General features: G+C 36.8%; 1 protein-coding gene and 1 long non-coding RNA gene across 3 annotated transcripts in view; both read right to left on the bottom strand.

The window, feature by feature from the left end:
- The window catches only part of LOC136037609 (uncharacterized), a 99423-nt gene that overhangs the window by 24419 nt on the left and 47202 nt on the right, over positions 1–27802 (bottom strand). The window lies entirely within an intron of this gene.
- The window catches only part of LOC136037924 (ribonuclease 3-like), a 59983-nt gene continuing 39550 nt past the window's right edge, over positions 7370–27802 (bottom strand). For both annotated transcript variants that reach the window (XM_065720783.1, XM_065720784.1), the window contains exons 9-13: positions 25291–25519; positions 21046–21332; positions 14360–14520; positions 11209–11456; positions 7370–8330 (exon numbers count right to left, since the gene is read on the bottom strand). In XM_065720783.1, the coding sequence (XP_065576855.1) occupies positions 7471–8330; positions 11209–11456; positions 14360–14520; positions 21046–21332; positions 25291–25519 (1785 nt within the window). In that variant the 3' untranslated portion in view covers positions 7370–7470. The remainder of the gene's footprint in view (positions 8331–11208; positions 11457–14359; positions 14521–21045; positions 21333–25290; positions 25520–27802) is intronic.

The raw sequence follows: 27802 nt of genomic DNA, 5'->3' as shown, positions 1-27802 counted from the left end.
CAAAAAAATTGGATCAAGAGTTTGTTGTTCACTGCATCAAAATGCACTGTATATCTTCTGCCAATCTTTTACCGCGTCAACTTTCCACCTTGATTGGGTTAAGTTTTACAGCTTCAGCAGAAACTTATCTTTTTCCCCAGCCAACTATCTATGCCTTTTCTTAATCCTTACCCCTTTTCTTTGCTTTTGAGTACCTTTGTCAACAGTACCGGTAACATAATTAGAAATGATCCCTTCATCCTCAAACATTGTCAATAAAATAATGGGTGCGTTCTAAGATATTGTATTTTGAAAGAAACTTTTATATATTTTTTCCCGTTTCTATAGGAGCCATTTGCGTTGTTGTCCAGACGCTTAGATTATCAATTCATCTTATATTGCAAGCTTACCTCACAGTGACGATAACAAAGAACAATCGAAAATATTATAACTCACCAAATGGAAGAGGCAACGAGTGCGTCTTTTAATCACCTCTGATTGGCCAACGGATATCAACGTTTAGTGGCAATCTCGACCTCGACAAAGTTTCCCAATGCCTTGCACAAGCAGCAAAGTGAACTACTTGATCTCCTGTTGCGTTACATTACGCCGACAGTAAAACCGGCCTTAATATATTTGTTTTAAACACAATTGTAGGGGATTGGGGCGATGTTCAATTTTCTCCTTTTGGCACTGCCGCCCTTCCCTAATTAAGGCTCACCTAAATACCCTTAGCCTGAGAAATAGTGGAAGCTGCAAGACTAGCAATTATAGGACTATTAGTATTAGCATGCATAGATAATAGGTATTTATTGCAACAAAAGCCACTTTGGGTAATGGCGAAAAACAAATAACACAAAATAATAGCACATGATACTAACAATGGTATATAACAATAACAATGAAAAAGTATAACAACTGTGAAACAAAACAAATATAATAAGACACATTATAAAATAAAACTAACATAAAATGTCGCCGATATATCGTAAATGCTTTATAGCTACATGGGCCACGGCTGCAAAAAATGTGAAATAAAGTACTTCAAGCAGGCCTTATAAAATAAATTTCTACATTTTCTTTTGTCCCACCCATCGCCCTCACCCCTAGCAAAAATCTCTCTCTGCTGCATGGCTACACGGACTTATCTCCCCACATATTTTATATCTACTTTACAATTACTTTTATAAATTCCCACCATCCAACCCCTCCCTTTTATCCGAATTCAAAAAATTTCTACTCCCAAATACTTCAACTCCTTACAATTGCACAGAAACTATGAAGGCACTGTGGAGTCATTCTGAAACAACCTAAAAGAAGCCAACAACCAGACAGCACTAGAAACGCTTGGACATAAATACTTCAATTCCTTACAATTGTACAGAAAGTACTTTGAATCTTCATTCTCTCCGCATTTCGGACTAAAATTGGTAATTTTGGTGTAAAAACTCAGGTCAATATGAAACAAAAATTTTAATTAAACTCTCCCAAAAGAACTTCAAGAAAGAGTAGAGTAATAATAGTTATAAAAATTAACAGTACACTTATTTTATTAGGGCTATACCACTCCTAGAGTTCAAGTTGTGGATGTTCAGTCTATAGCACCTTCACTTTACTGTAGTCAAAATTGAGGCAAATGGTCAAAGCAATAATATTGAGCAAGTTGTTTTCAACACGATCCTTGCAAAAACAAAAAGCTAAAAAAAGCCACCAAATACCCCACCATGGGGTAATATAGAGGTATATTTCAAACCCCTCACTGCTTCTTACCCTTGCTCATAATAAAATTAATAGAGGTAAATGTAGCTCTAAGTTAAAAATAATAACAAAAAATCATTAATATCTCTTATATCGGACGGAAAATCCTTATATCGCTCCAAGCTTCGATATAAGGTAAGGTAATGAAGTGGCCAAGCAATTTTATATATTATAAAATTTTTATTCAATTTCTATTTCAGAGGCTCTTTGCTATCAACTCCATCTGTAATCATACAGCCAGTCCCTAGCCTGGAGAGGGAGGAGGGTTTGGCAGCAGACTAGCAGCCTACCCCTGGAAAAAAGACTTGCCATAGAACCATCTAGTTTTGAGAGCCAACATAATACCGAATATGCAACCTGCTGATGACTATGGACCACCCCTTGACACCATGACGACGAATTCAGACCGCACCCGGACATAATTTTTGAAAGCAAATTGTCTAATGAAACTTGGCTTTTGGAACGTGAGGACGATGACCCAACTTTCAAAAACAGAACAAGTTGTTAATGAGATGGAAAGATATCCTTGCTCTGTCGGAAGTCCGTTTGACAGGTATTCACAATCCTGCACAGTGGCATCGAAAAAAAAAGCGATAAGCAGGTGTTGCCATAATGCTGTCCAAATCTGCGCCCAGAGCTCTAAGTAAATGGACACCCATAAATGAGAGGATCATCCAGGCACGGCTCACAGGTCGAAAAGTCAAACTAGTAGTAGTCCCATGTTATGCAACAAATAACGACACAGACGATAGAATAAAAGACAGTTTCTAGAACATCCTACAAGCTATCACCAAAGATATCCCCAGCCATGATCTAGTTTTCTTTGTTGGCGACTTCAATGCCAAAATTGGGAGCGACAAGTCCTACTGTTCTAAAGTTCTTGGCAGTCAAGGTCTCGGCAAATTCAACGAGAATGGATCACTGTTAGTTGACTTTGCTCTAACAAATGACCTCACCATCGGTGGAACTCTTTTTCAACATAAAACTATCCACAAGTACTCAAGGAACACGCCGGATGGTCGAACTTATCATCAGATAGACCATATCCTGATAAACAAAAAGTGGTAGTCGAGTCTCCAGGATGTTAGGGCCCACAGAGGAGCCGACGTCACCTCAGACCATGCCTTGATGATCGCAAAAGTGTCCCTCAAGCTGTAATCCACAAAGAAGTCAGAATCCAAAAGAAAAGCCCATCTACGATTCAGAAAAACTATCAAATACAACAGTTCGTCACAAGTTTAATATCTAGCTTACAAACAGGTTTGAGAGCTTGGCCCTAGATTTCAACAATGAAGGAACTGTGGAGTCATTCTGGAACAGCCTAAAAGAAGCCAATAACGAGACAGCATTAGAAACACTTGGACGCAAAAAAAAGACCCAAAGATGAATGGTTAATCGATAAGACTTGGATCCTCATTGAAAAGCGTCAGAGATTAAAAAAACGTCTTCTAAACGGTGGAGACGATTGCGATAAAGTCTTGAGAAATTATTTATACCGACATCAAGACAAGCTAGTGAAGAAGAGCGCGAGGGGAGATAAACAATACGGCAGAAGAAGCAGCCAAAGGCGACGATTCCAGAGCTGTTTACAAAATTACAAATGAAATCATCGGGAAACAACGTAACCTAAACAGGCCAGTTAAAGATAAAAATGTCAAGATGGTCACAGCTTCCGATGAAACCTCTAAAGTTTGGGCCGTACATTTTGAGAAAGTCATCAAAAAACCTAGTCCTCCGAACATCCTCACAACCCCTTTCCTTGACTTTCAAATCAATAGAGAAGAGCCATTGACCGAAGAAATAGTTCAAGCCGCTCGCAAGATAAACAACTGTAGAGCACCAGGAAGCGACAAGATATCAGCAGAAATGATCAAAACCTCTTTAGGTACTAGCATGACGGTATGGATCGCATTCTTTGCATGCATCTGGAAATCAGAGAAAGTCCCTAAAGAATGGACAAAAAGCAAACTCATAAAGCTTTTCAAGAAAAGAGATGCACTAAAGTGCGATAACTGGAGGGGAATCATATTTCTTTCTATCCCAGGAAAACTATTCTCACAGATAATCCTCCGCCGTATCCAGAGGGTTTGGGATCCAAATATGCGATAATAAACGACTAGCAGATCTTGATTTCGACAACATCACCCTGATTGAGGCAAACAAGGAAAGACTCGAGGAGCTTCTCGATGTCATACGAGAGAAAGCAAGTCTTTTGGGTCTAAAGATTAGTTCAGACAAGAAAAGAAACATGGCAAAAAGCGACTCACTACTTGGCTTAAAGTGCGGGGAGAAAAGTGCAATAAAGTACAATAGAGGAGGTAGTGGAATTCAGACACCTCGGAAGTACAGTCGAACAAACTGGATATAGCAAAAAGGAGATACAGTCTAGGATTAGACAAGCCAGTGGAGCTTTCAATCGACTAAAACAAGTTTGGCGATAAAAACTACTCTCTGAAGCTGAAATTGAGGCTGTTCTACAGTAACGTCCTCTCTGCCCTCCTCTATATCTGTGAATGCTGGAAACTGAAACAACAGCAAGAAAAGAGGATTCTCGCTTTCGAGAACAACTGTCTTCGCAGGATATTGAATATTAACTGGAGGGACCACATAACCAACCAGACAGTTCGCTCTATCACGCATCAGCCCCTGTAAGAGACGTCATACGCCGACGAAGATGGCACTACTTGTTATCCATATGGCAGAAGACAAACTCCTCAGAACGGTAATCGAGTAGCAACCAGAGGAAATCCGAAGAAGAGGAAAGGCAAAAAATACACTACGTCGTACACACCAGCGGGACCTGAAGTTTATCAATTCGATAGCCCGACCCCAATAGAAAGACGTTTGGGCAGCAGCACATATGAGGGATGATTGTTGGCTCTTTCTGGATGCCCTCGGTGCCTCTGGTGGCACAGGAGGAACTAAGGTCTAAGGTTACTATCATGGGAAGCAATTGAGTTAGGTGAAATAAGGTATCAGGAATAGCCTTATTTACTTATTCATTTGTTTTTGCAGATCAGTGTGTACAGATCTAATCTATTTTGAAAGAAAACAATATTAAGGTAGATCTGAGAACTCTGATAATACTTCTTAGGCTTTTTTTTTTTTTTTTTTTTTTTTTTTTTTTTTTTTTTACTGTCCACCCCTTTTTTCATTCTACTCTGATAAATAACTTTGAAATTATTAATCCAATTACGAAACTTTTTAATTACTAACTCATTTTGGTAACAATCAGTAATCTGAAACTGAAAAAAATGGGTTCCTTTTGTCTTCACTAGTTATTGCTAGATGACAGCAATAATTACAGTCTTTATAATTGTGACCATCTGGTACTTTAGATTCAATTAAGTCCATTTCTGATTCTAAATTTCCAGACAAATGCTAGTACCTTATTTTTTCTAGTCAGACTATTTTTTTCAAAGGAGCAATAGATTTGTTTTCACTATTTTGAGGGATCAGAAGCTTTGTGGAGATTTAATATCAGGCTCAAACATTGTCGTATTTAGTAATGTTACATATGAGTAGGGTCTTTCATACCGGGCTAACCAGGTGTTGAGCAATAGTCTGCATAAAGTACTTCCTTCAATCCAAATCAATTTAGACCTTTGGTTGGCAAAAATAATTACAGCCAAAGGAAAGAACAAGTTAAAACCAAAATGAAACGAAAATTTCTGAAAAAATGAACAAAATATTCAACAAATTAATTAACAAAAAAAAATATAAATGTGTAGCAAAAAAAAACAAGGAATGGTTCACAATAGGTTCAGCAAGACCGCGGAAGTTATTACTGTAGACTATGGACTATTAGACTTTTTCTAGGAATGGATTGTTATATGATTATTAAGATTTGATTTAGAAGAATATTCTCCCTAGCATATATCACACTTAAATGGTTTCTCCATAGCGTGTACTCTTTGGCGCAGAATCAAGTTGCATGGATGAGAAATAAATTTTCACATACTTCACATTTAAAAGGTTTCTCACCCGTAAGTACTTTTCGGTGTCTAATTAAACTGCTTGACTCAGAAAAAAGTTTTTTCACATACTTCACTTTTAAAGGGTTTTTCACCCGTGTACCAGAAGTACCCGACACAGTACCAGAAGTACAGAGTACAAGTACCCCACAAGTACCAGAAACAGCGGTCACAGTACCAGACACAAGGGGTCACAGCCGTAGTCACAAAAAATCGCTGTCAAAAGTAGTCGAAGTAACCGTCGCAAACACTCGCAGCCACAATCCCAGTAGCAAGTAGTCAAGGTCGAAGTTGCAGGTAGTAACACTTTCAAGTAGCCATAGCCACAGTCACAAGAAGTCACAATTGTAGTCACAGTAGCTGTAATAAGGGTCATTTATGTTTCAAGTAAATACCCTTAACCACTCTTAAAAGGTTGCAGACACACCTTTTTGAAAAGCTTGACGTATATAGTTTTTTTTTTATTTAGTTTAAGATCTCCCTCAAGATTCCCTGAAGTTTTACATTAATACCCTTAGCATTTTCTCACAGACCTCGGATCAAATATTCCCCCTTTTTCCTAAATATAAATCATGCGTGTAAATTCTTGTTCTAGATCCCACTAAAAATTTCCTGAAAGTAGTCACAATAGATGAAGTCGCAGTAGTAGTGGCCCTTAAAGTTTTAAGTTAATGCCATCAGGCGCTCCTAAGCTGCTGTAGATTCTTGCGTCTGGATGCATAGTATCTTTTGATTTAATTCAATACCCCCATAAACATAAAATGGAATTTCATCTTAACAATTTTAACCATGTGATTTGCCCACAATTTTAACTATGCGAATTCCCCATTTCCAAATGATAAATCCTGTATGTAAATAATGGGCAAATCGCATTGATTTACACCCCTCGATCCGGGCGCTGTAGGGGGGGGTAGCATCCCTGGGGACATAGTTATTAGACCTTTAGACCATTTTGAACAAAATGATTTTTTTCCAAAGCTTCGATCAGCATTGAGGAGGGGTCAGTTTACCCCCGATTACTTTAGAGCGTCCCCCTGAACAAACCCTGAAAGTTTCATTTTGTTCAAAATCTCCCTCAGCATTTTTTTAAAAAGTAGTTGCTACTAAAAGTGGCACAAAATCTTAGCCACAATCGCAAGTAGTCGCAGAAGCACTCGCAAGTGCTTACAGTTGCAGTCACAGAAGTGGTTGCAGCAGCAGTGAAACTGAAAGAAGTTATTACACTTACCCGTTCCTAAGGTATTGCATATATGCATTTTTGATAATCTGGATGTACAAAATGTAAATTGATTTAGCTCAATATACCCCTCACGTTCTCCGAAGGTTCACCTCAATACGCTTAGCATTTTCGGACGCTCTCAGGATCAAACATTCCCCCTTTCCTTATGATTAGTCAGGATAAAAAGCGCATGAGAGGGGGCTGGTTGCCAACCAAGCTTTTTCAACACTCCCTCAACATACTCTGAAAGTTTCAAATTAATACCTCAGTTGTTCTTAAGATATTGCAGATACTCCTTTTTGATAAACTGGATGCACAAGGTGCGTTCTACTTTAGTTTAACATACGCCTGTGCACACATGGACTCTGGCATGACAGTACACTGAATCTGCGTTTTTGTCCTTCATCACTAAGAATAGAAGCTTGCAATTTCGATGAAATATCAGTAATAATAAGTAGTTTATTAAATATTGTACCACAATTTATGACAGGAAATAAAAGTCAGAGAAGAATAATAAAAAAAAGTTGCAAACCTAATCACTTAATCAAGAATCTCTCCCTCTGACAAATCACTCAGATATACACACGGCCTGAAGTCTGAAGTATTTTCAGCGGAAGTTGAGTCCTCTTTTAATTCACCATCACTAAGATCGGAGTAAATATGGTCATTTCTCAGAGTATTTCTATCAAGATCACGATGAGCATTTTTTTTCAAAGAACGTAAACTTTGATTGGGTTCATCTTTCTCTGCCCCTCTGCTATCACTACTTTCTAATTGCACTGAATCAAGCTCACTATCAGACACAGGTGACAGTTCACAATCAGAGTCAGAGTATTGAACAAGTTTAGATGGCGACTCTGTTCTCCATAAAGACTTCCTTTTATATTCAGATGTGCAACTCACAATATCTTTACTTGTAGTTTCTCCTCTTCGGTTAAATTGTTTCTCCTCTATGAATATAACACCACCAGAATCAAGACATTTGTTGCTTTTGCGTAAGGAAACTTCGGACTCAATATTTACCTGAGGAATTTTTATAGAGACGTCTTTGTGGTCCGTACCAACCCTTGAGACCCCTTGCAAAAGAGATAATGCTTCATCGTTACTATCAGAACTATCAGTGCGCCTTCTTCGTTTCCCCCTTCTGCTTTGAGTGGAGTCAAGAAGCTGACGGCGGTAAGGAGATCGGTTTTGGTCCTTCTTTCCTACAAATTTCTTAACAAATTTATCTGTATGATCAAGAATCCTAGCCCGTTTTGATTCTGGTTTTTTATTATCAAGACGGGCTGTTCTTCGGTCTTTATTTACTCTTCCATAACTTCTATTGTCAACATCTGTTTTGTCATTGAAAAAATCGTTGTCAGAGTCTTCATCTTCCACAACCCCTTTATAATGGACACCTACCACAAGAAAAAAGTAGATATTTTATTTATTTAATATCAACTATTAACCAAAAAACTTAACATAAACAAGTTCCCTCCAAATGCCATATCATGATATGGATGAGGGGCAATCAAACAAATCTACAAAAAATAACAATAATTAAAATTAACCTGAAAAGGTATAAAAAAAACAGAGCATGACTGCAAAATCATGAACCCTGCTGCCACTAACTTAACACTTAACACCAGGACCGCATCAAAGATTTTTTTTTCCGGGTGGAGGGGGGTACAGAAAAAAAAAAAAAACAAATACAAAATTGGTTCATAGCCATTTTGTTACATTTTTACCATTCAGACAAACATTCCGGGGGGGGGGTCAAACCCCCTAGCCCCCCTGGATACGGCTTTGCTTAACACTCAAAAATAGATTAGTGTACATTTCTTTTTAATTTATTATATTGTACAATAACGTCTGATCATCCTAAGCCAAAATAGAACTTGTCTTTTTCATTACGGTGAATAGCTAACCATAAAAAGATATTTAAACGTTAAAGAACAGTTATAGATTTCTCTTCTTTCCCTCTATTTTCAAGCCCAGAACTGCGGCACCTTCAATTATTTGTTAGTAGCCGTGTAACTAGGTGATTAGATTATTACCAGCAATATGGGTAGTTAGCCTCTATAGATCCTGACTGGGAGAATTTAGAACCAATTTTTTGCGATATCTAACTGAATACAACCACGGCAGTGCCACAGAATCTATTCCAAAACATAAAGACACCTTTCGCACATCTAAGGCTTAGCCAGTTTGAATTTAAAGCTGCATGGTTTGCTTAAGATCAAACCCTTGAAGCATCAGTTTTCGCTAAAAAAAAACTGTTTTACGACAAGCGTGCAACAGTAGGTTGTCCCAAAAGGACAAGATACTTACATCATTGGATTCTTTAATCTCAGTTCTATCCACTCTCCGAGTCAAAATTGTGATATTACTTAGGGTTTTTCTTGGAAAATGATCCAAATTCAATTATAAAATAGGAAAATTGTAATTTTGTTTTAACAATTTCAATTTATATTCAACGGATTTTCAGTCTGACGATGATGGATTAAAACCATGTACATTGAATTTCAAATGTACCAGGGTAATATGTCACGTGACATACATAAATGCATGTACAGTTACTCATTTATATATATATATATATATAAATATATGTATTACTGTTTTTAAAATTTTAGTCCATCCTTTTTTAATACGTCACGTGACCACACAAGAATAGTGATGTGATATGCCGACCAAAATCAGTGATTTAAGCAAGAACATTCTGTAAGAAGCCCATAATATTTTAAGCATTGACGTGGCCTGTGCCATATGTTCATTTGTCAACAGATCTGGTCGGGATTTGAAATAAGAGCTCTGAGACATGAGTTTCTTCTAAACATCAAATTTCATTAAGATGCGGTCACCCGTTCTTAAGGTAAAAATACCTCAATTTCTCTAATTTTTCCAAATTAACAACCCCCGGCTCCCCCAAAGAGAACGGATCCGTACCAATTATGTCAATCTCGTGTCTATAACTTGTGCTTGTTCTTCCCATAAAGTCCAAGATTTCTGTTTCCCCTCTCCAACCCTCTATGTCCCCAGATCCAATTCGAATTGAAAATGGAGCATCTGCGACATAAAACTCTTCTATTTATCAAGTTTCATTGAGATCCGATCACCCATTCGTAAGATACCTCGATTTTCACCTTTTCCAAGAATTCCGACTTCCCCCTCCAACTCCCTTCAATGTCACCGGATCTGGTCGGGATTTAAAATTTTCCGAATTACCCCCCCCCCCGCAACTCCACCAAAGACAGTGGATCCGGTCCGGTTATGTCAGTCACTTATCTTGGACTTGTGCTTATTCTTTCCACAAAGTTTCATCCTGATCTCTCCGCTTTAAGCGTTTTCTAAGATTTTCGCCCCGCCCCTCTAATGACACTGGATCCGGTCGGGATAAAAATAAGAGATCGTAGTTTCGAGGCCCTTCTCATTATGAAACTTCAGTAAGATACGGTCACTCTTTCGCAAGTTAAAAATATCTCCTTTTTTCTATTTTTTTAGAGTTAACCCTCTCCTCCCCACTCCCCCAAAGAAAGCGGATCCATCCCAGTTATGTCAACCATGTATCTAGGACTTGTGCTTATTTTCCCTATCAAGTTTCATCCCGATCCCTCCACTCTAAGCGTTTTCAAAGATTTTAGGTTCCCCCTCAATGTCACCGGATCCAGTCAGGATTCAAAATAAGAGCTCTGAGACACAATATCCTTCCAAACTTCAAATTTCATTAAGATCCGATCACTCCTTCGTAAGTTTAAAAATACCTCATTTTTCGAATTTGTTCAGAATTAACCCCCCCCCCAACTCCCTCAAAGAGAGCGGATACGTTCCTGTTATGTCAATCACGCATCTAGGACTTGTATTTATTTTTCCCAACAAGTTTCATCCCGATTCCTCCACTCTAAGCGTTTTCCAAGATTTTAGGTTCCCATCTCCAACTCCCCCCAATGTCACCAGATCCGGTCGAGATTTAAAATAAAACCTCTGAGACACGATATCCTTCCAAACATCAAATTTCATTGAGATCCCATCACCCGTTTGTAAGTTGAAAATAGTTCATTTTTTCTATTTTTTCCGAATTAAGCGACCCCTTACTCCCCCCCCCAGATGGTCAAATCGGGAAAAACAACTATTTCTAATTTAATCTGGTCCTTTCTCTGATACGCCTGCCGAGTTTCATCGTCCTAGCTTGCCTGGAAGTGCCTGAAGTAGCAAAACCGGGAGAGACAAACAGACCGACAGAATTTACGATCGCTATATATCACTTGGTTAATACCAAGTGCCATAAAAACTTACGCTCAGTGTCATAATCCAAGAGCACTTCATCCTTGTTTATTTTCTGAACTTTGAGACTCTTACTCATCACTTGTTTTTGATACTGCAACTGTGGTAGTAATTCCTCACAATTTTCAAGTGCCAGAGTAGCTGCCTGCATCTCTGCACTTTGTATACTCAACCCAGATGCCTTAGACAATCGACGACCTCGGAAATACACAGCCACAGTGTATATACGGGTGTTTGTTGGTCCTTTGGTTTGGATGACCCTAGAAAAATAGAGGGCTCACTTTATCCCGACAATGGCCTTCAGTAAGATGCCTACAGTTCGACCTTCATAATCACATCATCATGCATGATAAAATCGTCAATTCACGTTTAGCCAGATATTTAAGATTAATATATAATTGGCTGAAAATATAAATTTCTTAAGGCATGGTCAACAGCGTACAAAGAATAATAAAAAAAAAACAGCTCTAGACTTTTACTGTTCCTACCGTCAGTGTTATTTCATAGTCTTTCAGCACAGAAGCACAGTGGGGAGTTTGGACCAGCCATCCTGTGCTTTCACTCACTCTTCCTGTTTACCCCAGATTTCTAGCTGAGCGAGAGTCACGACACTGACCCCGTTCCAAACTAAATAAACAGCAACTCCAGGAATCGAAATCCTGTCCTTGCAGATTAGGGATTTCAAGTCTAGCCCTAGTCATCTCAACTTTTTTCTCATTATAGCCGTAGAAATTGGGATTGAGCTGGTAGGCGGGAACGAAGTTAGTAGCTCGTTTCGTATTAAATAGGGAGTTAAGCAGGGTTGCGTTCTATCCCCATTTATAAGGATCATTTTGATGAACTTTCCCTTAAGGAGTACAGGAAAGACAATGGAAGAAAACAGAATCAAATGAGGAAGTAAAACTTTCCTCGACATAGATTATAATTATAGATAGATTATGCTCTACAGATTACGCTGATGATTTAAGTATCCTTGATGATAGTGTTAGTAAAATGAATAAGCTTATAAAGATTTTGCAAGTTCAGGGCGCAACAAAAGGCATTTATTTTGCAGCTCTCAAATAGCTTTGTTGCACTTGACGTATACATGGCGGCATATTTGGGGGGCGAGCCATTACAGCTTGTGTATGTTCCCTCAGAACAAAGAACAAAGCTGTTGAAGAACAGCTTCAACAAGCATGCTTGTACCAAAAGGACAGGACTCGTGATAACCCGATTCATTAGTCTCAATGTCCAGTCAACGATTCATAATTATGGTATTGTCCTTACTTTTTCTTACAGAACATTCTAAACTTACTTGAAAAATACTTGAATTGTCCTTTTCTCTATGATTTTAAAACAATTTTCAACTTTTATTTAATCTAAAAAAGAACTCTATAAAACACATTTTTAAAATTGAATTCGATACGTAGAACTGAATCTGTTTTTTTTTTTTTTTTTTTTTTTTTTTTTTTTTTTTTTTTTTTTTTTTTTTTTTTTTTTTTTTTTTTTTTTATATTGCTACCTACAATAGTAAAACCGTAAGAGAGCTGGAAAATAGCATACAAAACCTCTCACAGGGGACATAAGCTTTCAAAGTCACAAACAGGAAAGAAGAAGCACATATTTATTCGAAATTGGCACTTTCTGTCAGGACTTTGCAAGGTCAACATATAAAAATAGTCTATATTATATATAAGTCAATATAACTCGTAATAACTATATAAGTTATTAATTAACGAGTTAACAATAATGAACCTTAGTAATTAAGACTATTTAAGTCTAAGTATACAAGTCTATATATATATATATATATATATATATATATATATATATATATATATATATATATATATATATATATATATATATATATATATATATATATATATATATATATATATATATATATATATATATATATATATATATATATATATATATATATATATATATATATATATATATATATATATATATATATATATATATATATATATATATATACGTATCCATGAACGTATCCAAGGCCCTTCTTGCGCTAGGAAACTGACAGCATTATTAAAAGGGTAAATACGGCAAAAACAAAAATAAATTGGTTAAAAATGACTTTACATCTAACCTAATACAGGCTAAAAATAATTTCTTGATGAGGAAGTAATTCTGGAGGATTTTAAGATAAGACTGGTAGAGCCTTTGCTTAAGAAAGGTGAAACATAATCAAGTTCTACTTACAGAGGATAAATCAGTCTATTTGTGGTAGTAAACTGTGATACTATGAATAAAATGCTGGGAGACGAACACGATACTTGAAAAGGGCAAAGGACATTAGATACGAAGATTAGGATGGGTGAGAGACAAAATTACCGATTTATTTAAATAATATAAAAGAAAACTCGGACATACACAATAGTATAAACAATCACCCAGCTTTTTGCATTCAAAAAGTATTTAAAGTATTTGTTTAAAAGCAAAAACTATCGTTTGTCAGATAGAATCTTTTTTTTAAACATTTTTTTTTCACCTTTTTCTGTGTGCCTTAATTTCCTTCAGTAGGTGTTTTTCTAATATTTTTCCCCTTTTTTTCTCGTTGACTAAAATTTCCGGAGGGAAGCCAAAATATTCAGACTTTTAACTAATTGTTGAAAAGCACTTTTTCTATGTTGACTGTCTTATTAAGTTTTACCCATTCTCAATATTTTCATTCCGATCTAATTTTCATATTTACGAATACCCTCAGTCACCGTTGAAACAGCTAAGCCATTTAATAACAAAGAATTAGGATTTCGCTCATGCATGCACTGAAAAATACAAATTATCAGCCACTTTTAGGTACCTCTACAATTAAAATAATAAAACTGGACTCGTTAAACTTAAAGCTGCATATTCCGTGTCAAACTGGTTTAATAAGATGAAATTATTAGGAAAATAGGCACAAAAAATATACCTAACAATATCCATAAATTCCAGAAACATATTGGTAAATATTATTTGTAACTATATGTTAAAATGGTGAATACTGAAAATCATTCAAATGAAAAAGGGCTTAAATTTGTTTAGTTGTCGACATAGTTCTAGTAAAGCAAAGCGATAATATTTTCTCCGCCATTGCTTATAATGTTAAAATAGATTAATTCTCTTTTATCCCTTCTTAGGATCAACGGCAATCACCCAAACTACTTACTTGTATTGAGGAATATCTGGCTCTCCAGCCCCAATTGTCCTTAGAGTTAGACAACACTGTTGAAGCTTCGACTTGGGATCATTCCATTCTTGATTTAGAATAAAGCTTTGCAATCTTGGAAAGAAACAAACGTTACAGAATACAATGCAACTTTCGAGGCCCTGTAAGAGAAACGTTTGTGAAATGGCAGCAGGGGAAACACAAATCATTGAGATAGGTTTCTTAAACAAGGAGCTATAATCTTTTTGCACAATTGTTCAATTATGCTTCAAACAAACAATTTTTTAGTTTCAAATTGTTTTCCGGATATCAATTTTCCTCAGATGTAAAATCCTATAATAGTGCTTACAGTAGATATGCTTAACTATGAATTCCTGGAATGGTTTTACTAACCCTCAATGTTCTTGTTCTTTTAATACACAGTAGCCCAAAATGAACCAGAAAAAAACAGACAGGTACAACTTTGTTTTGAAAGTCTTCAAAAGATATTACACATGCCATCACTCGAAAAAATTTGTCTTAAAAATAGACAAAAAAGGATAATAAACTTATTATCCTTTTTTTCAAAATCAGATCCAAAATCAAAGCTAATAAGAATTGGATTTTTTTTTATGTCACGAATTTCGGTGCCAAATCTTAAACTAAGTAAGATATACCGCTAGCATTGCTATATTGTAGTGAGCATCCGACATCATTCCATGCCGTCACATGCCTTACGTACGATTTTGTAGGTAAAATAATTTAGTTATAACCAGTACGGTATTAGGTCACAAAATGGGCCATATTTAGCATAATACTCTTGCTTACTTACTTGTACTTGGGCCAGGACAACGGCTGCAAACCTTCCCTGGCATCCAATAGTTCGTAAACGATTGGGTTCCATCTTTTGCAGGCTAGAGCCTATTTCTGCGTGATTTTGAGCCAGTTCTTGTCCCACCGTCGGCCAAAGTGGTGAAATCTTCCTTTGGTTTCGAGGTCAGCTTTGAGGCACGTTTTGGATTGTTCCCCTTGGCGTTTCACCCAGCGGGAGTGAGGCTAGCAGTGAAGGGCTTTTTTGGTCTACGCATCAAGTGGTCGGCGGCATTTCTTGAAACTGACCCGATGTCAAGGCGCTGTTGGCATGATCGATAAAGATCTGCATTGCTCACTCTGTTGGTTAGTCTGATACCGAGGAACCTCCGAAGGCAAGAATGGTCAAAGACTTTCGGATCATGTACCTCCGATGCTTTCAGCTTCTAAGACTCGCATCCATGTAGGAGAATCGATCTGACGAGTGTATTGTAGATACGAATCTTTTTTTTGCAGCTGGATTTGACGCTTCCACCACAGGCAAGATTTGAGCTGGGCAAACACTTTTGCCGCGTATGCCATTCAAGTGTCGACTTCGTTCGAGCTGCTTCCGTTACGGTCAACCACGGATCCTGAGGAGGACCATAGAAAATTCTTTTGCTGCAATGCATATAAATTAAATTCTTCTACAATTTTTGCATTGAGTGGCATCTTCCTTCTTGAAGATAGGCAGAATTATGGGGTCACGCCACTCTTGGCAGAATCGTTCTTCTTTCCAGATTTTAACGCTTATGCTGTTGAGCTTCCATACAAGTACAGAGCCTCCTTAAATATAGAGCTCTGCAGATGTCGCGTCGAGTTCCCGTGCTTTATGTCTTTTTAACTTCTTTACAGCTCATTGGATTTCGTTGAGGTCCAGTGGGTCAATATTTAGAATAGTAGGCGGTCAGCTCTAGGGGTGTTGGTCTAGGGATATGCTGCCCTTGGGATAGCAATGGTGGGTGTGATAAATTCTCAAAGTGTTCCTCTCAGCGGTTTATCACGTGGTCTTCAACAGTAATGATTCTGCCGTTTTCCTGTACTGATGTTGTGTTAAGTTTTCTCTCAGTTCCTTCTGCTTCCTTAAGAAGCTGGTATAGCTTTCGTGTATCAGATCTCAAAGCAACATATTTCATTTCGATAGCAAAATTGTCCCAGAGAGCTGTTTACCCTTCGGTGCTGATCGGTGGCATTCGCTTTGGAGCTTCTTAGATTCCTTGGATTTTGGGCAACCCATTGCTTATTTTTCTCTGCCACGTTCATTGTTTTGTCTCATATCAATCTCTTAAGTTGCCACTTTTGGTGGCCTGGAGTGGCTTCGGTGGATGATTTAATTACACCGCGAAAGTTTTACCACTAGTCTTCGATGCACGTTGACTCCACCACCTCGTGCGCGGGGAAGCGGTTGGACAGTTGGATTCTTAAATCTTCCTTTACACCTGGGTCCTTGAGCTTGGATATATTTATACGCCAGAGCGGCTCTGTTTCCCGTCTCGCAGACACGCAAGAGCTCATTGAGAGCTTTGTGATCATACGGGTTTTTGGACCCAGTACCTGCCCTCTGTATATTTGCCAATTTGAGATGGTGGATTTCCAACGTTTGGATATAAGGATATGGTCACGTTTGGCACTTGCTCTTCCGTCTCTGGACCTTCATAATACTCATATGATATTAAAATTTCCAACCTTACTGATTGTATTTATGTATATCTAAACCGGAAGGATCGATACAAGGAACTAAGAGGCAGGATTCAGCCAGGATTAATTTAAGGCTGAAATTTAGGAAGACAACTACCTTCTGTAGTTGTAATCTTGACAGACTCTAGGATGAGAACTTGAGAGGAACTTTATGATTGATATATTTTATGACAGAATCAGACACATTTTGCGAACAAAGAATCACAGACTTCCAAAGATTATACTTTTTGGCAATTAGTCTGGGGCCAAATGAAAGGCAAGTCGTCATCGAATGGGTTGGGATACTGGAACTACATAGGATGAAATCAAGTGGGAAGCTTGGAATATATTGGGATGCATGCGAAGAATATCAAGCTGCATTAGCCTCAGGTGGTTTGGTGCTGTAGGGAGTAGTTGATAGTAGAAGTGTCTTTACTCCTCTTTTTTATACAGGCTTCTCAGTTCCATCACAAGTGATAATACATTACTCCGCGAGTTCTGGTAATTACCTCACTATTCACTTTTGCAGTATTTATTGTACCTTCTATTGAACACCCAAAGAGAAGGATTTTCCATGATTTCCTCAACTGGAAGGCCATTCCATGCAGCGATGGATCCTCGGGCAAAACTCGTCATCAAGCATTCTTGGCGGGGTGTATCCTTCACAAGGTAGTCCTGTCGAGCTGTAGTTTGGCCAGTTGATCGCAAAGCCTTTATTCTATCTGAACGAGTTTTGATATCTCCTCCGATAGAGGAAAATGCAAATATTTTTATAACACCAACATTGGATCCATGTAAAACGATCTTAAATCCACTGCACGGGTTTGACATCAGAAATGCTTGATATTGCTGCGCGAACTGCTCAATTTTGGACAAATTGAAGCCGAGCGATGGGGCTAATTGGAGAATCAGCATAGAGGACATGCATATTCCATGACCGGTCTGATACATGATGTGAATAGTGTAAAAATGGATTCGTCAGGGAGGAGGCTTCTGCATCTTAGGATGACTCCTATTTTCAAGGGCAAGACACATTTTGTCCCTGAAACGCTTTACTGAGGTGTCCAACCGACGTGAGATCCGACGAGAAATGAAGTCAAAGAAGGCGTATGTGTCAACTATTATCACTTATTATGTAAATTCTTGCTCTTATTTTGACTTGACAGGCTTCGAGGCTTACTCTCTCAAATGAGTAAAACAGAACAATAAGGCAAGAAAAAAAAAGAATCAAACAAAAATGATTCCTCATATCACGGTCGTCCTGCCCACTGTTCACTACTGCTATTTACTATACTATAGGTTACCATCCATGGACCGTCCTGTATGTACTAATCTTCTGCAAAATTTAGTTCAGAAACTTTTCAGATTTACTTTTTCAATCCGCGTTGGAATCACCAAATTTAAAACCAAAAAGAATTACCGAATTCCGCAATAAAGGTACCACTGAAAGGTTTTTCAATCTGTTCAATTTTTGCAAGCTTTCGGTCATAATCGTCTACTCATTTCTTTTTTCGGAACATGCCCATGAAGTGGGAGACTTTTCTGTAAACAATTCACGCCCTATAGGAGAAAAAAGTTTTTTTTCTCTCTCTCTCTTTAACACAAGTTAACAGTTTTACCTACGTTTAAGCTGCGTAAGCTACAGCTGTGGTATTTCATTTCCATCAGTTTTTTTTTAGCAACTAAGTAATATATTATTTCGTTGAATCACTGTCTTAGAATATCTTACCTTTTATTTTTGGGTTTATCTCTTTTTTCAAAGAGACATGAGGCCAAACATCAAGCAAAAAATACATCTAACTTGACGCTTAGAGACATGAGGCCGAACATCAAGTTCGGCCTTGACAAAGAGACATGAGGATCGGCCTTGACAAAGAGACACTTCGGCCTTGACAAAGAGACATGAGGCCGAACATCAAGAAAAAAATACATCTAACTTGACGTTTTAAACAACCAAATAAAGTTTTTAAAATTTAAGTGAGTTTGAATTAAAAGGGAATAGAAAAAATCCTAACAATGAAGGCAGTTATTACCCCTTTAACCCCCTAGTTCTTTCGTCATGATTTTGATTTACATACGTTTTGAGTTCCCTTGACCTTCTAAGCGGTTAAATTTCTTTTAACTTTTTACTTGTAATATAATAACATCTTTTCCTTTTTATTCATTTACTTGACAAGAAATACGAGTTCTCCGTTGGCTGCTTGTTAAAGCCATTTCGATAACAGAACTTAATCTTATTTTGTCTTTACGATTAAGTCTAACTTGCGCTTTAAAGAAGCACAACTCGCCTTTTCAAATATGAAGTTTCTATCAAAACTATTTGAAGATAACCTATTCAAATTAAAAAAAAAAAAAAAAAAAAAAGCGTCCGGGATAAAGAGCAACCTGTTACGGCTGAAAATCTTTTATCCTTTGTAACAGATACTGAAAGCAAACTGTCTTTCCTGATAGCAAAGGATAGCTAAAATTTTGACTACTCAGGTTTTTCAAGAGAAAACAAAAGTGAAAATTAGAAGAACAAGGCAAGGTATTTACACAGTGGGAGGAGCTATCTAGCATCTGCTTCCACTCACCTTCCCCTCCCAGAAATATAGGTATTTCTAAAAAACTGTCTATTTTCTTACGCTTCCAATGTAACCTGGCTATTCTCTGGTTTATGTTCGAACTAGTAGGTTCTAACAAAATAGAACAATATGTACGCAACAACGTAGTAGTTAGTATATTAATGTCGTCTAAGTTTTAATTTAGATTTCAGGATATTATAAGAACTCTGAAACATATAAATCATTAATTATATAAATCATTAATTAACTACACTATCAACTAATAAACTAATTAATTAACTAATTATCAAATTATATGTAATTTATTTCTACTTAAAATTTCTGAAAAAATTTGTGCTAACAAGAATACAACATTAATTAAAATGCATTGTCTAGATTACTTGCTATCAAGTAGTCCCAATAAACTAATAACCTAACAAAGCAATGTAGGAGGATAAAGATACCGACATGCTAAGCTTCCGAGAATATCATAAGTCATGAGAATATCATAATCTCTAAAGTAGCAAATTATCTCATTCGGGAAAAGAATAAACGGTTACTAATCGAAAACAGGAGAATCTCCAAAAATATAGCATTACGGAGGTCAATAGGTGAGAACGAGTGAAAGTGCAACGGCGTGATATAGGCCACTGGAACCCTCCCCCTGGGCATTGTCAGATGAGAAAAATAAAAGCAAACTCCTGATCAATTTATTTGGAAACTTTCAGCACTTCAAACTATATTAATATAAAATCCAATCTCACAGGTTTTGTGTTTATAGATTTCTGGCTACATCTCATAATACTATTTAAAGCAGCAATAGAAAAAGGTGTTTAGAGAACAATTACCATCTGTTTCGGACGTTTGGGGAGGAAGAGGGGGGTTCACCAAAACAACAAAATAAAAAATTATACGAGAATCAATGTATCAGTACATTTCAGGGGGGAACCCAAATGTCTCCATCCCCTATCCTCCCCCTTGCACTTTTGTCAGAGCTATTCTTATTAAATACATTTTTAATATAGAAAGTTTTAAAGCAAAATTTTTGCTGCTCAGTCCATTGCAAAAATTTACCAATGGTCACACAACTTACTAAATCCTTCATGCTAACGGGCTGATGACCTAAGGTAGACTGCAATGCGTGCCCTGAGCCCTTTTACTGCTTACCACGGCCTATAGCGAATATCCAATTCTCGTAATTGAAAGTTACATATTCTATGAATTAATATCACAAGGCAATGTTATGGCACTGCCTAAGTAAAGAGTTGAAAAACTCAAGAGCTGCAACAGCACCTTTGAAAAACTGGGGGAAGAACTGGCTCTGAAAGAACATTCACAGGCTTTTGGAAATTGAACTAAGGTTTAAATAAGGCTGCTGCTCTATAGAGGATGTTGTCGTTTGTGACTGATGGACTAAGATTGTATGTCTTGCAGATAGCTTCAAAAGATCGAATTCACTAATCTAATCATCTCCATGTGAACAACCATATAACTATCTGCTTACCAAGACTAACCAAAACATGCAGATCCAATGCTGTGGACTACTGTAGCTGCTTTACTGTTAGATGATAATCTCATTATTTGATTATGATACTTAAATCAATATGACCTACAAAACGCAGAAAGCTGCAACCTTACCTGGTCAACATAAATGGCACCCAGAAAGGACTCAAGTAAATCAGCTTTATCTTTGACTTTCACCTCAGTTTTTGGAATTTTGTATTGCGCATATTTTGTCATTCCCAGATCATCACAGACAACTGCTTGGGTCCGATTATTTACCAACGAACTACGAAGTAATGACAAATGGCCTTCGTGATGATCAGGAAAATGCTTATAAAGATATTCTGATGCAATGAGCTGGAGGACGGTATCTCCCAAGAACTCCATTCGCTGATTCGACCCCAGAGTTAAGTTATTAATACCTAGAAATATATAGATATTTATTTTCGACCCGCAACAAAAATGAAAGTGGAGTAACAATAAAAGAAATAGAACACTAAAAAAAAGGAAGAAAAATCAAACATTAAAGGACACTATGGGCGAGTAGATATGTTTATGCGGAGATGGGGTAGTTTACCACCGAGTTCAGTAGGTTTAAACAAATGTCTGGAGTCCGTAAACAGATACGAGGTCTCAATTTTAGTAATATAGAACTTTAAAAAACGATAAAATACAGTGTAAAACTCTACAGTATAGTATATATATCTACTATAGAGTTTAATATATATAAACTATATGCTATTCAATACTGTATAGTAAAACACTGGAAAACCAGAAGTACTATGAACGAACTGAACTTGCATTTAAAGAAAGAAAAATGGGGTAAAGTCTGGAAAGAAACAGAACCGAGTGGTCTATAAAACAGAATATAATTTGGGGAGAGACTTTTTCTTTTTAGGAATTGTACAATAGCACGATCAAATTTTTTTTCTTGCAATAACCGACGGAAAGGGCCAGGAGGCATTTTAGTGTTTAACTAGCATTGAATCCTTGCCATTGATCATCATACTGAACCTGACAGGATTTCATCATTCCTACAAACCTGGAGCTAACAACAGCCAGAAAGTACGAACAAAATATTCTGAACAACACAGTTATTATGGAGATACCCGTGATTTCGATTAGGGTAGGGGGATATAAAACAGTCAAAGTCTCTCTTAGGGGAAGGGAGGTGTACAAACTGTCTTAGAATCTTCTTTATACCAATTATTGAAGAAATGTTCTACTTCTTACTTTTATTTTACGATGCTTCGTTTTTTCTTCTCTGAGAGACAGTTAATTCCATGGATACACCCATGTGTGCGAGAAACTATCTAGAAGACTAAGCATAAAATTGATACTTGCTTGGGAGACTTTAGCAACAAGCTATCTTAATGTAGAAGCACCAAAGAAACAGCATCTGAAGCAACTGTTTGTTTGCCACAATTTGCCAGAACAAAACACGATTCTGGGTAGACGTCTACCGAAAATGTTCTCCCAAAGGGGGGCAGATTCCGTCGAAGTCATCTGTTTATTCGTTCAAGCCAAATTCAAACAGTTGCATATAACTTAGTAACGAAAATGGGCAAAGAACCAGCATTATATCCCGCAGTTAAGATACAGAAGCCATCAGAAACTTTCTGCTTCTCTATCTTGTGAATTTTCTCTTTTTCCTAACCTCAGAAAGAGTGTATGCCCTTAAAATCTGTGTAAACACTTATATAAGCTTAAATTTTTAAAGAAGGACTGAATACTATGTAGATTTTGAATAACACATATAATAATTAACTGATCTTGGCCAATGACGCAGAGTTGAAATTTGATCTCAAGCTTTAAAACGTTCTAGTTTCTAAGAACTATTATCCACTTAGCCAAGAAAAGAACATCAAGCCCATTTAGGACTGTGACTTTACCTATGAGAAATTTGACAACGAGGACACAATACTTAGCAAAAGCATTTGGCTTATTTATTTCCAAAATACTGCACATAGCGTGGGTTTTCGAAAAAAAGAAAACATTAGCTTTAAACGGAAAATGCCTTTTAAAAGTTAAAGTTATAGTGTCAAGCATGAGCTCTGGTTCCTTTTCTATTTATTATAATCACGCATAAGATCCGATCACTCCTTCGTTAGTTAAAAATACCTCATTTTTTCTAATTTTTCAGAATTACCCCCCCCCCCCCAACTCCCCCAAAGAGAGCGGACCCGTTCCGGTTATGTCAATCACGTATCTAGGACTTCTGCTTATGTTTCCCACCAAGTTTCATCCAGAACCCTCCACTCTAAGCGTTTTCCAAGATTTGAGGTTCCCCCAAAAATGCCCCCAATGTCAACAGATCCAGTCGGGATTTAAAATTAGAGGTCTGAGACACGATATCCTTCTAAATATCGAATTTCATTAAGATCCGATCCCCCGTTCGTAAGTTAAAAATACCTCATTTTCTCTAATTTTTCTGATTTAACCGTCCCACCACTCCCCCCCCCCCCAGATGGTCGAATCGAGGAAACGACAATTTCTAATTTAATCTGGTCTGGTTCCCGATACACCTACCAAATTTCATTGTCCTAGCAGACAGACCGACTGACCGATAATTTGCGATCGCTATATGTCACTTGGTAGATACCAAGTGCCATAAAAATTCCTGAGTTAATTGTAAATTTTCCGATATTTTGGCGAGAGAATTCCTCCTCCTGTTTACAGGACTAGTGCAATCACAGTGTGTACTAGCTCAACTGTCTGAACAAAAGCTGCCCATGATGAATATTGGCTGGAACTTCAGTATGATAAAGTTTATTACTCTATATACAAAAATTCCAACTTTTATCTTTTAAAGTTTAATTAATAAATGTGATAAGTTCTAAAGTGTCTTTTCTTTTTAATAACTATACAGCTTCATTTTCACAAACTCCTCGTATTTGTATGTCCTAGTCCCGTGAAATTATTCAAGATGATGCACCCAAGAACTAGAAAGCAAGACGGTACCATTAAGAAGAGGAAAGAAAGATACGTTAGTTCCCGTTAAAGCAAGAACAAACCGACATGATAATTCTTTCGTCCCGGTTTTCGTCGATATATACAGTAAGAGTTAATGTTTATAGTTTGATTTATATTTATACGTGTAGTTTGATTTAGAATATGTTGTAAAGAAACACAAATCCTGGATAGCTGCCAAGTTTTTGCTATTAAACCTGTCTGCTACTACTACACCCTAAACTAAGATCATGTAACGGGCTAAATTTTGTGTTATGCTATGCTAAGTTTGGAACACCACATTTTGCCAAATTCCTAAGAGGATTTTGCCAATCTTTTCAAATTGATTTTTTTTCTTCAAGAATTCCTAGAATGCTTTTCTGAACTGGAAGGCTCTAAAGACTCTCAAGTTTTCTTACAAGATATCCTATAGAACTTCTTTATAGGATATCAGGGAAAAAAATTATTAAATATAACAGTTCAAAATAGGGATGAAACCTTTTAATTGACAGTGAAATAAATATAAAAATTTTAACTGGATATTTCGGACATATATAGAGTGTCTATCATCAGCAGTAAAACTAAAAGATATTAATAAAAACAAAACAAAATTGATACCCATGTCTTTTAGTTTTACTGCTGATGATGGACACTGTATATGTATTGTGGCCGAAATATCCAGTTAAATTTTTTTTATCTGTTTCACTGTCAATTAAAATGTTTCGTCCCTCTTTTGAACCATTATATTTTCGTTACGGAAAGACAGTGTGGGCTTCGAAGTTATTTAAAAAATATAAGTTGAAAACATTAGCACACCACTTGAAGGTTTATGTCAAAATCTAACATGCCTGAGCTTAGCATTAATGTGCGTTGTAGTCAGTGAAATTTCACGATTTTCAAATCAAACAATCTCAGGATAGGAGCCCAAGTACTTCTAGAGATGCCAACAACCCATGGCAATACAAAGCACCAACTAGAAGAACCAGTCAAAGAGCCACCAAGACCAACAGAGCGCAGAGCCATTTCATTTTCGAGATTATTTAAACTAAAAAATCTAGTATTAACTTGAGCACAATTACCTTTATCACTATAATTTTCAGAATTCTATTGCAGCATTATTACCTGTCTAGATATTGGGAATTTAAGCAATTGTTGCAGCAAAACTTTTCAAAACGATCCTTCACTATTCCTTGTCTACCTTTATTTTCATGAAAGAGAAATGACAGAAAAACGAGGATTAAATATAGTATACAGTTAAAAGAGAAGTCAAAGTGGATAAGAATAAGAAAAGATTAGCAGACTAGACTCTACTACAGACTCCAGGTGAGGAAGCTTATTTTTATCTAGAGTAGAGAATCTGTGATTTAAAACCGCATCAGTAGTAGCAGATACAGTGTTTAACATTGATTTAATGAAAAGCGCCTAGCTTACCAATACTCCGGTCTGTGAAGGCTCTGGCTAATAACCTAATATGCTTAAACCGAATACCAGTGGCTTCTTCAAATTGCACGAGCCTCTGCAGAACTGGATAGGAGCTAATCAAATGCCTGTCACCCTGTGGCTCTTGTTCTTGAAGAGGGTGCGGCAGAAGGTTTGTCCAAACTGAGTAAAGACGTGGGTCATCCATATGGAAAACCTTGGCAAACACCCTATCAGCCACCTAAAGAACACCATTAGGAAATAAAATTAATAACATCATTAACAAATCGTTAAAAAAAACCTAGCAAATAAAAACTATACATTCGCCAATGGATGTTTAATATGGCATCAGCTCAAACCCCTGGTCCCCAACCTCTTCAAAACATAAAAAAAACAAATATTAAAAATTAAGAATCTTTTTTTAGAACTCTAGTCGTCAAAGAAATTATATATTTAAATAAGTTATTTTTTTGAAGTGCGGGGCTTCTAGCCCGAATATGGCATACAAACAAGGGACATCATTTCATGAAGCCAGAAAGCCCAACCCGACGTGGTTACTCCCTTGACTGGAGACAGATCCTCGTGACAAGAAAGTTTGTCAACCTCTTAGTGCCAGGGAGAGCTGATAGAATATGTTCCTCGCTGCAAATACGTACAAAGTAAGCAATCCTGACCTAGAATATTCATTATTTTACGTCCAAATAGCAATTATTTAGGGTTTATAACAAAGAAGGTGTCATCGCCCTGTCTTGCCTGTTTATAGGACTTCTCCAACCTAAAATGCGCAGATTTGATTATGTTACGATATGATATCAATATTGTAATTTTCACAGCTATATTTCAATAACTTCAAGTAAAGAGAAGAATTGTTCAAGGTTTTGCTGAACTATTTTTGTATTATAGTTTCCAATGGTCGATTCTTAGAATCTTGTTCTCCAGCCTAGCTCAGTCTTATGTTTCATATTGTTCTATTATATGGATGACAACTTTTCCCTCGTCTCTGAAGCTACTTTCAAAACTTTGTGATAAAGCAAAGACTCTTATTCAGGAAACTAACCGATCTTCACTTAAACCCTTGCTTTATTTGAAATCTCTGTATTTTCTTTCTTGTTCTTCTTTCATTTTTTACAGTTGCACGGCCATCTTCCTGCTGTCCTATGTAATAATATATCTTTTATTTCTGATCAATCGACTTATCATATCCGCACTTTCAACAATTTACTGGTTTTTCACACTCCGTCAGTGAGGTCTGACTTCAACTCTCTGACAGCTTGCAACAGGATCTGGAACACACTCCCATAGTTCGTACGAAGTTTCCTCTCGTATGTTATGTTCAAAAATTATGTTAGAGAATTTCTAGCTAGTAGATATTTTTTTTATTCAGGTTTCCCTTGGAGAACTCAGAACTCAATATACAGAACTTTAGACAACAAGTTCTACTAGCCTTAAACTTTGTCACTATTATCGGCTAATCATTGGATTTAAAATACATTTATCCGCCGATTTTTTACCATCTTCTGCATCCATTTACCATCTTTTACCATTTACCATTTACCATTTTTGCATCTTTTACCATCTCCATTTTCTGCAGCAACAAGCACCCTTAGCACCAGTTTCCCAGTTCCTATATTCTATTAAGAAAAAAAGTGATGCCACAACTTGCCACTCTAGATTTAAAATGTGGTTTGATTACCATTTGTGAACAATACTATTTATAACTTACAAAAAGAAAGAATGTTTAACCACCCCCACCTCCCATCAATCCTTCCCCGGCTATTCTGTCTCAAACAAGATCAAGAATTTGGAAATTTAAAAATAAAAATTAAAACAAAGTCGTTCTCCAAACGAAATCTGTATTTCAAAACTTTACACAATACAATTTGAAAAGTAAGAAAGATCTCTCTAAGGGGTCTTTGTCCTTAAATGTATTTCCAGCGACGTTCGCGTTTAAATCCTGTTATTTCATAAGAGGTAGGGGCAACCGACTGAAATTGGATAAAAATGTTTATTTCAAATGGCAACCTAAGAACTTTGTGTGCGGTACACCAAATCAAAGTCAAATGGTTCATCTAGACCAGGGGTATTAACCAAACTGATTTTGAGGAACCTTTTGGAAATAGGTCATAGCTCCACGGGTCGCATGTGAGAAATACGTTGCCATGGAACTAAACCCCTATAGACATTATTTGGAGTGAAAAATTGAAACGTAATTAGTTATTGCCGTTGTGTATATTGCCGTTGTGTATTATTCTTACACGTAAACATAAAACAGATAATAATTTGATGCTAGACGCAGACTGCAAAGAAATATTTAACGATAAAAATTCAACATAAGTATATGAATCAAACATAAAATTAAATCATATAAATATTAGTTTTCCTAGTGCAGTATTTGTTTCTCCATTCTTTGACTTAGCTTTTACAAATTGGCCTCAATTCGGGTATTTGCATAGCGTTATTGGAGTTAGCATGTTAATTTTGAGTTGTTTTGGTCAAGTTAATACTAGTTTCAACTGAAAAAAGA

This window comes from Artemia franciscana, chromosome 17 (assembly GCF_032884065.1).
Source record: "Artemia franciscana chromosome 17, ASM3288406v1, whole genome shotgun sequence".
In the NCBI taxonomy this organism is placed as follows: Eukaryota; Metazoa; Arthropoda; class Branchiopoda; order Anostraca; family Artemiidae; genus Artemia; species Artemia franciscana.
The sequence above is the reverse complement of the archived record's forward strand: the minus strand, read 5'-3'. Positions and strand labels throughout refer to the sequence as shown.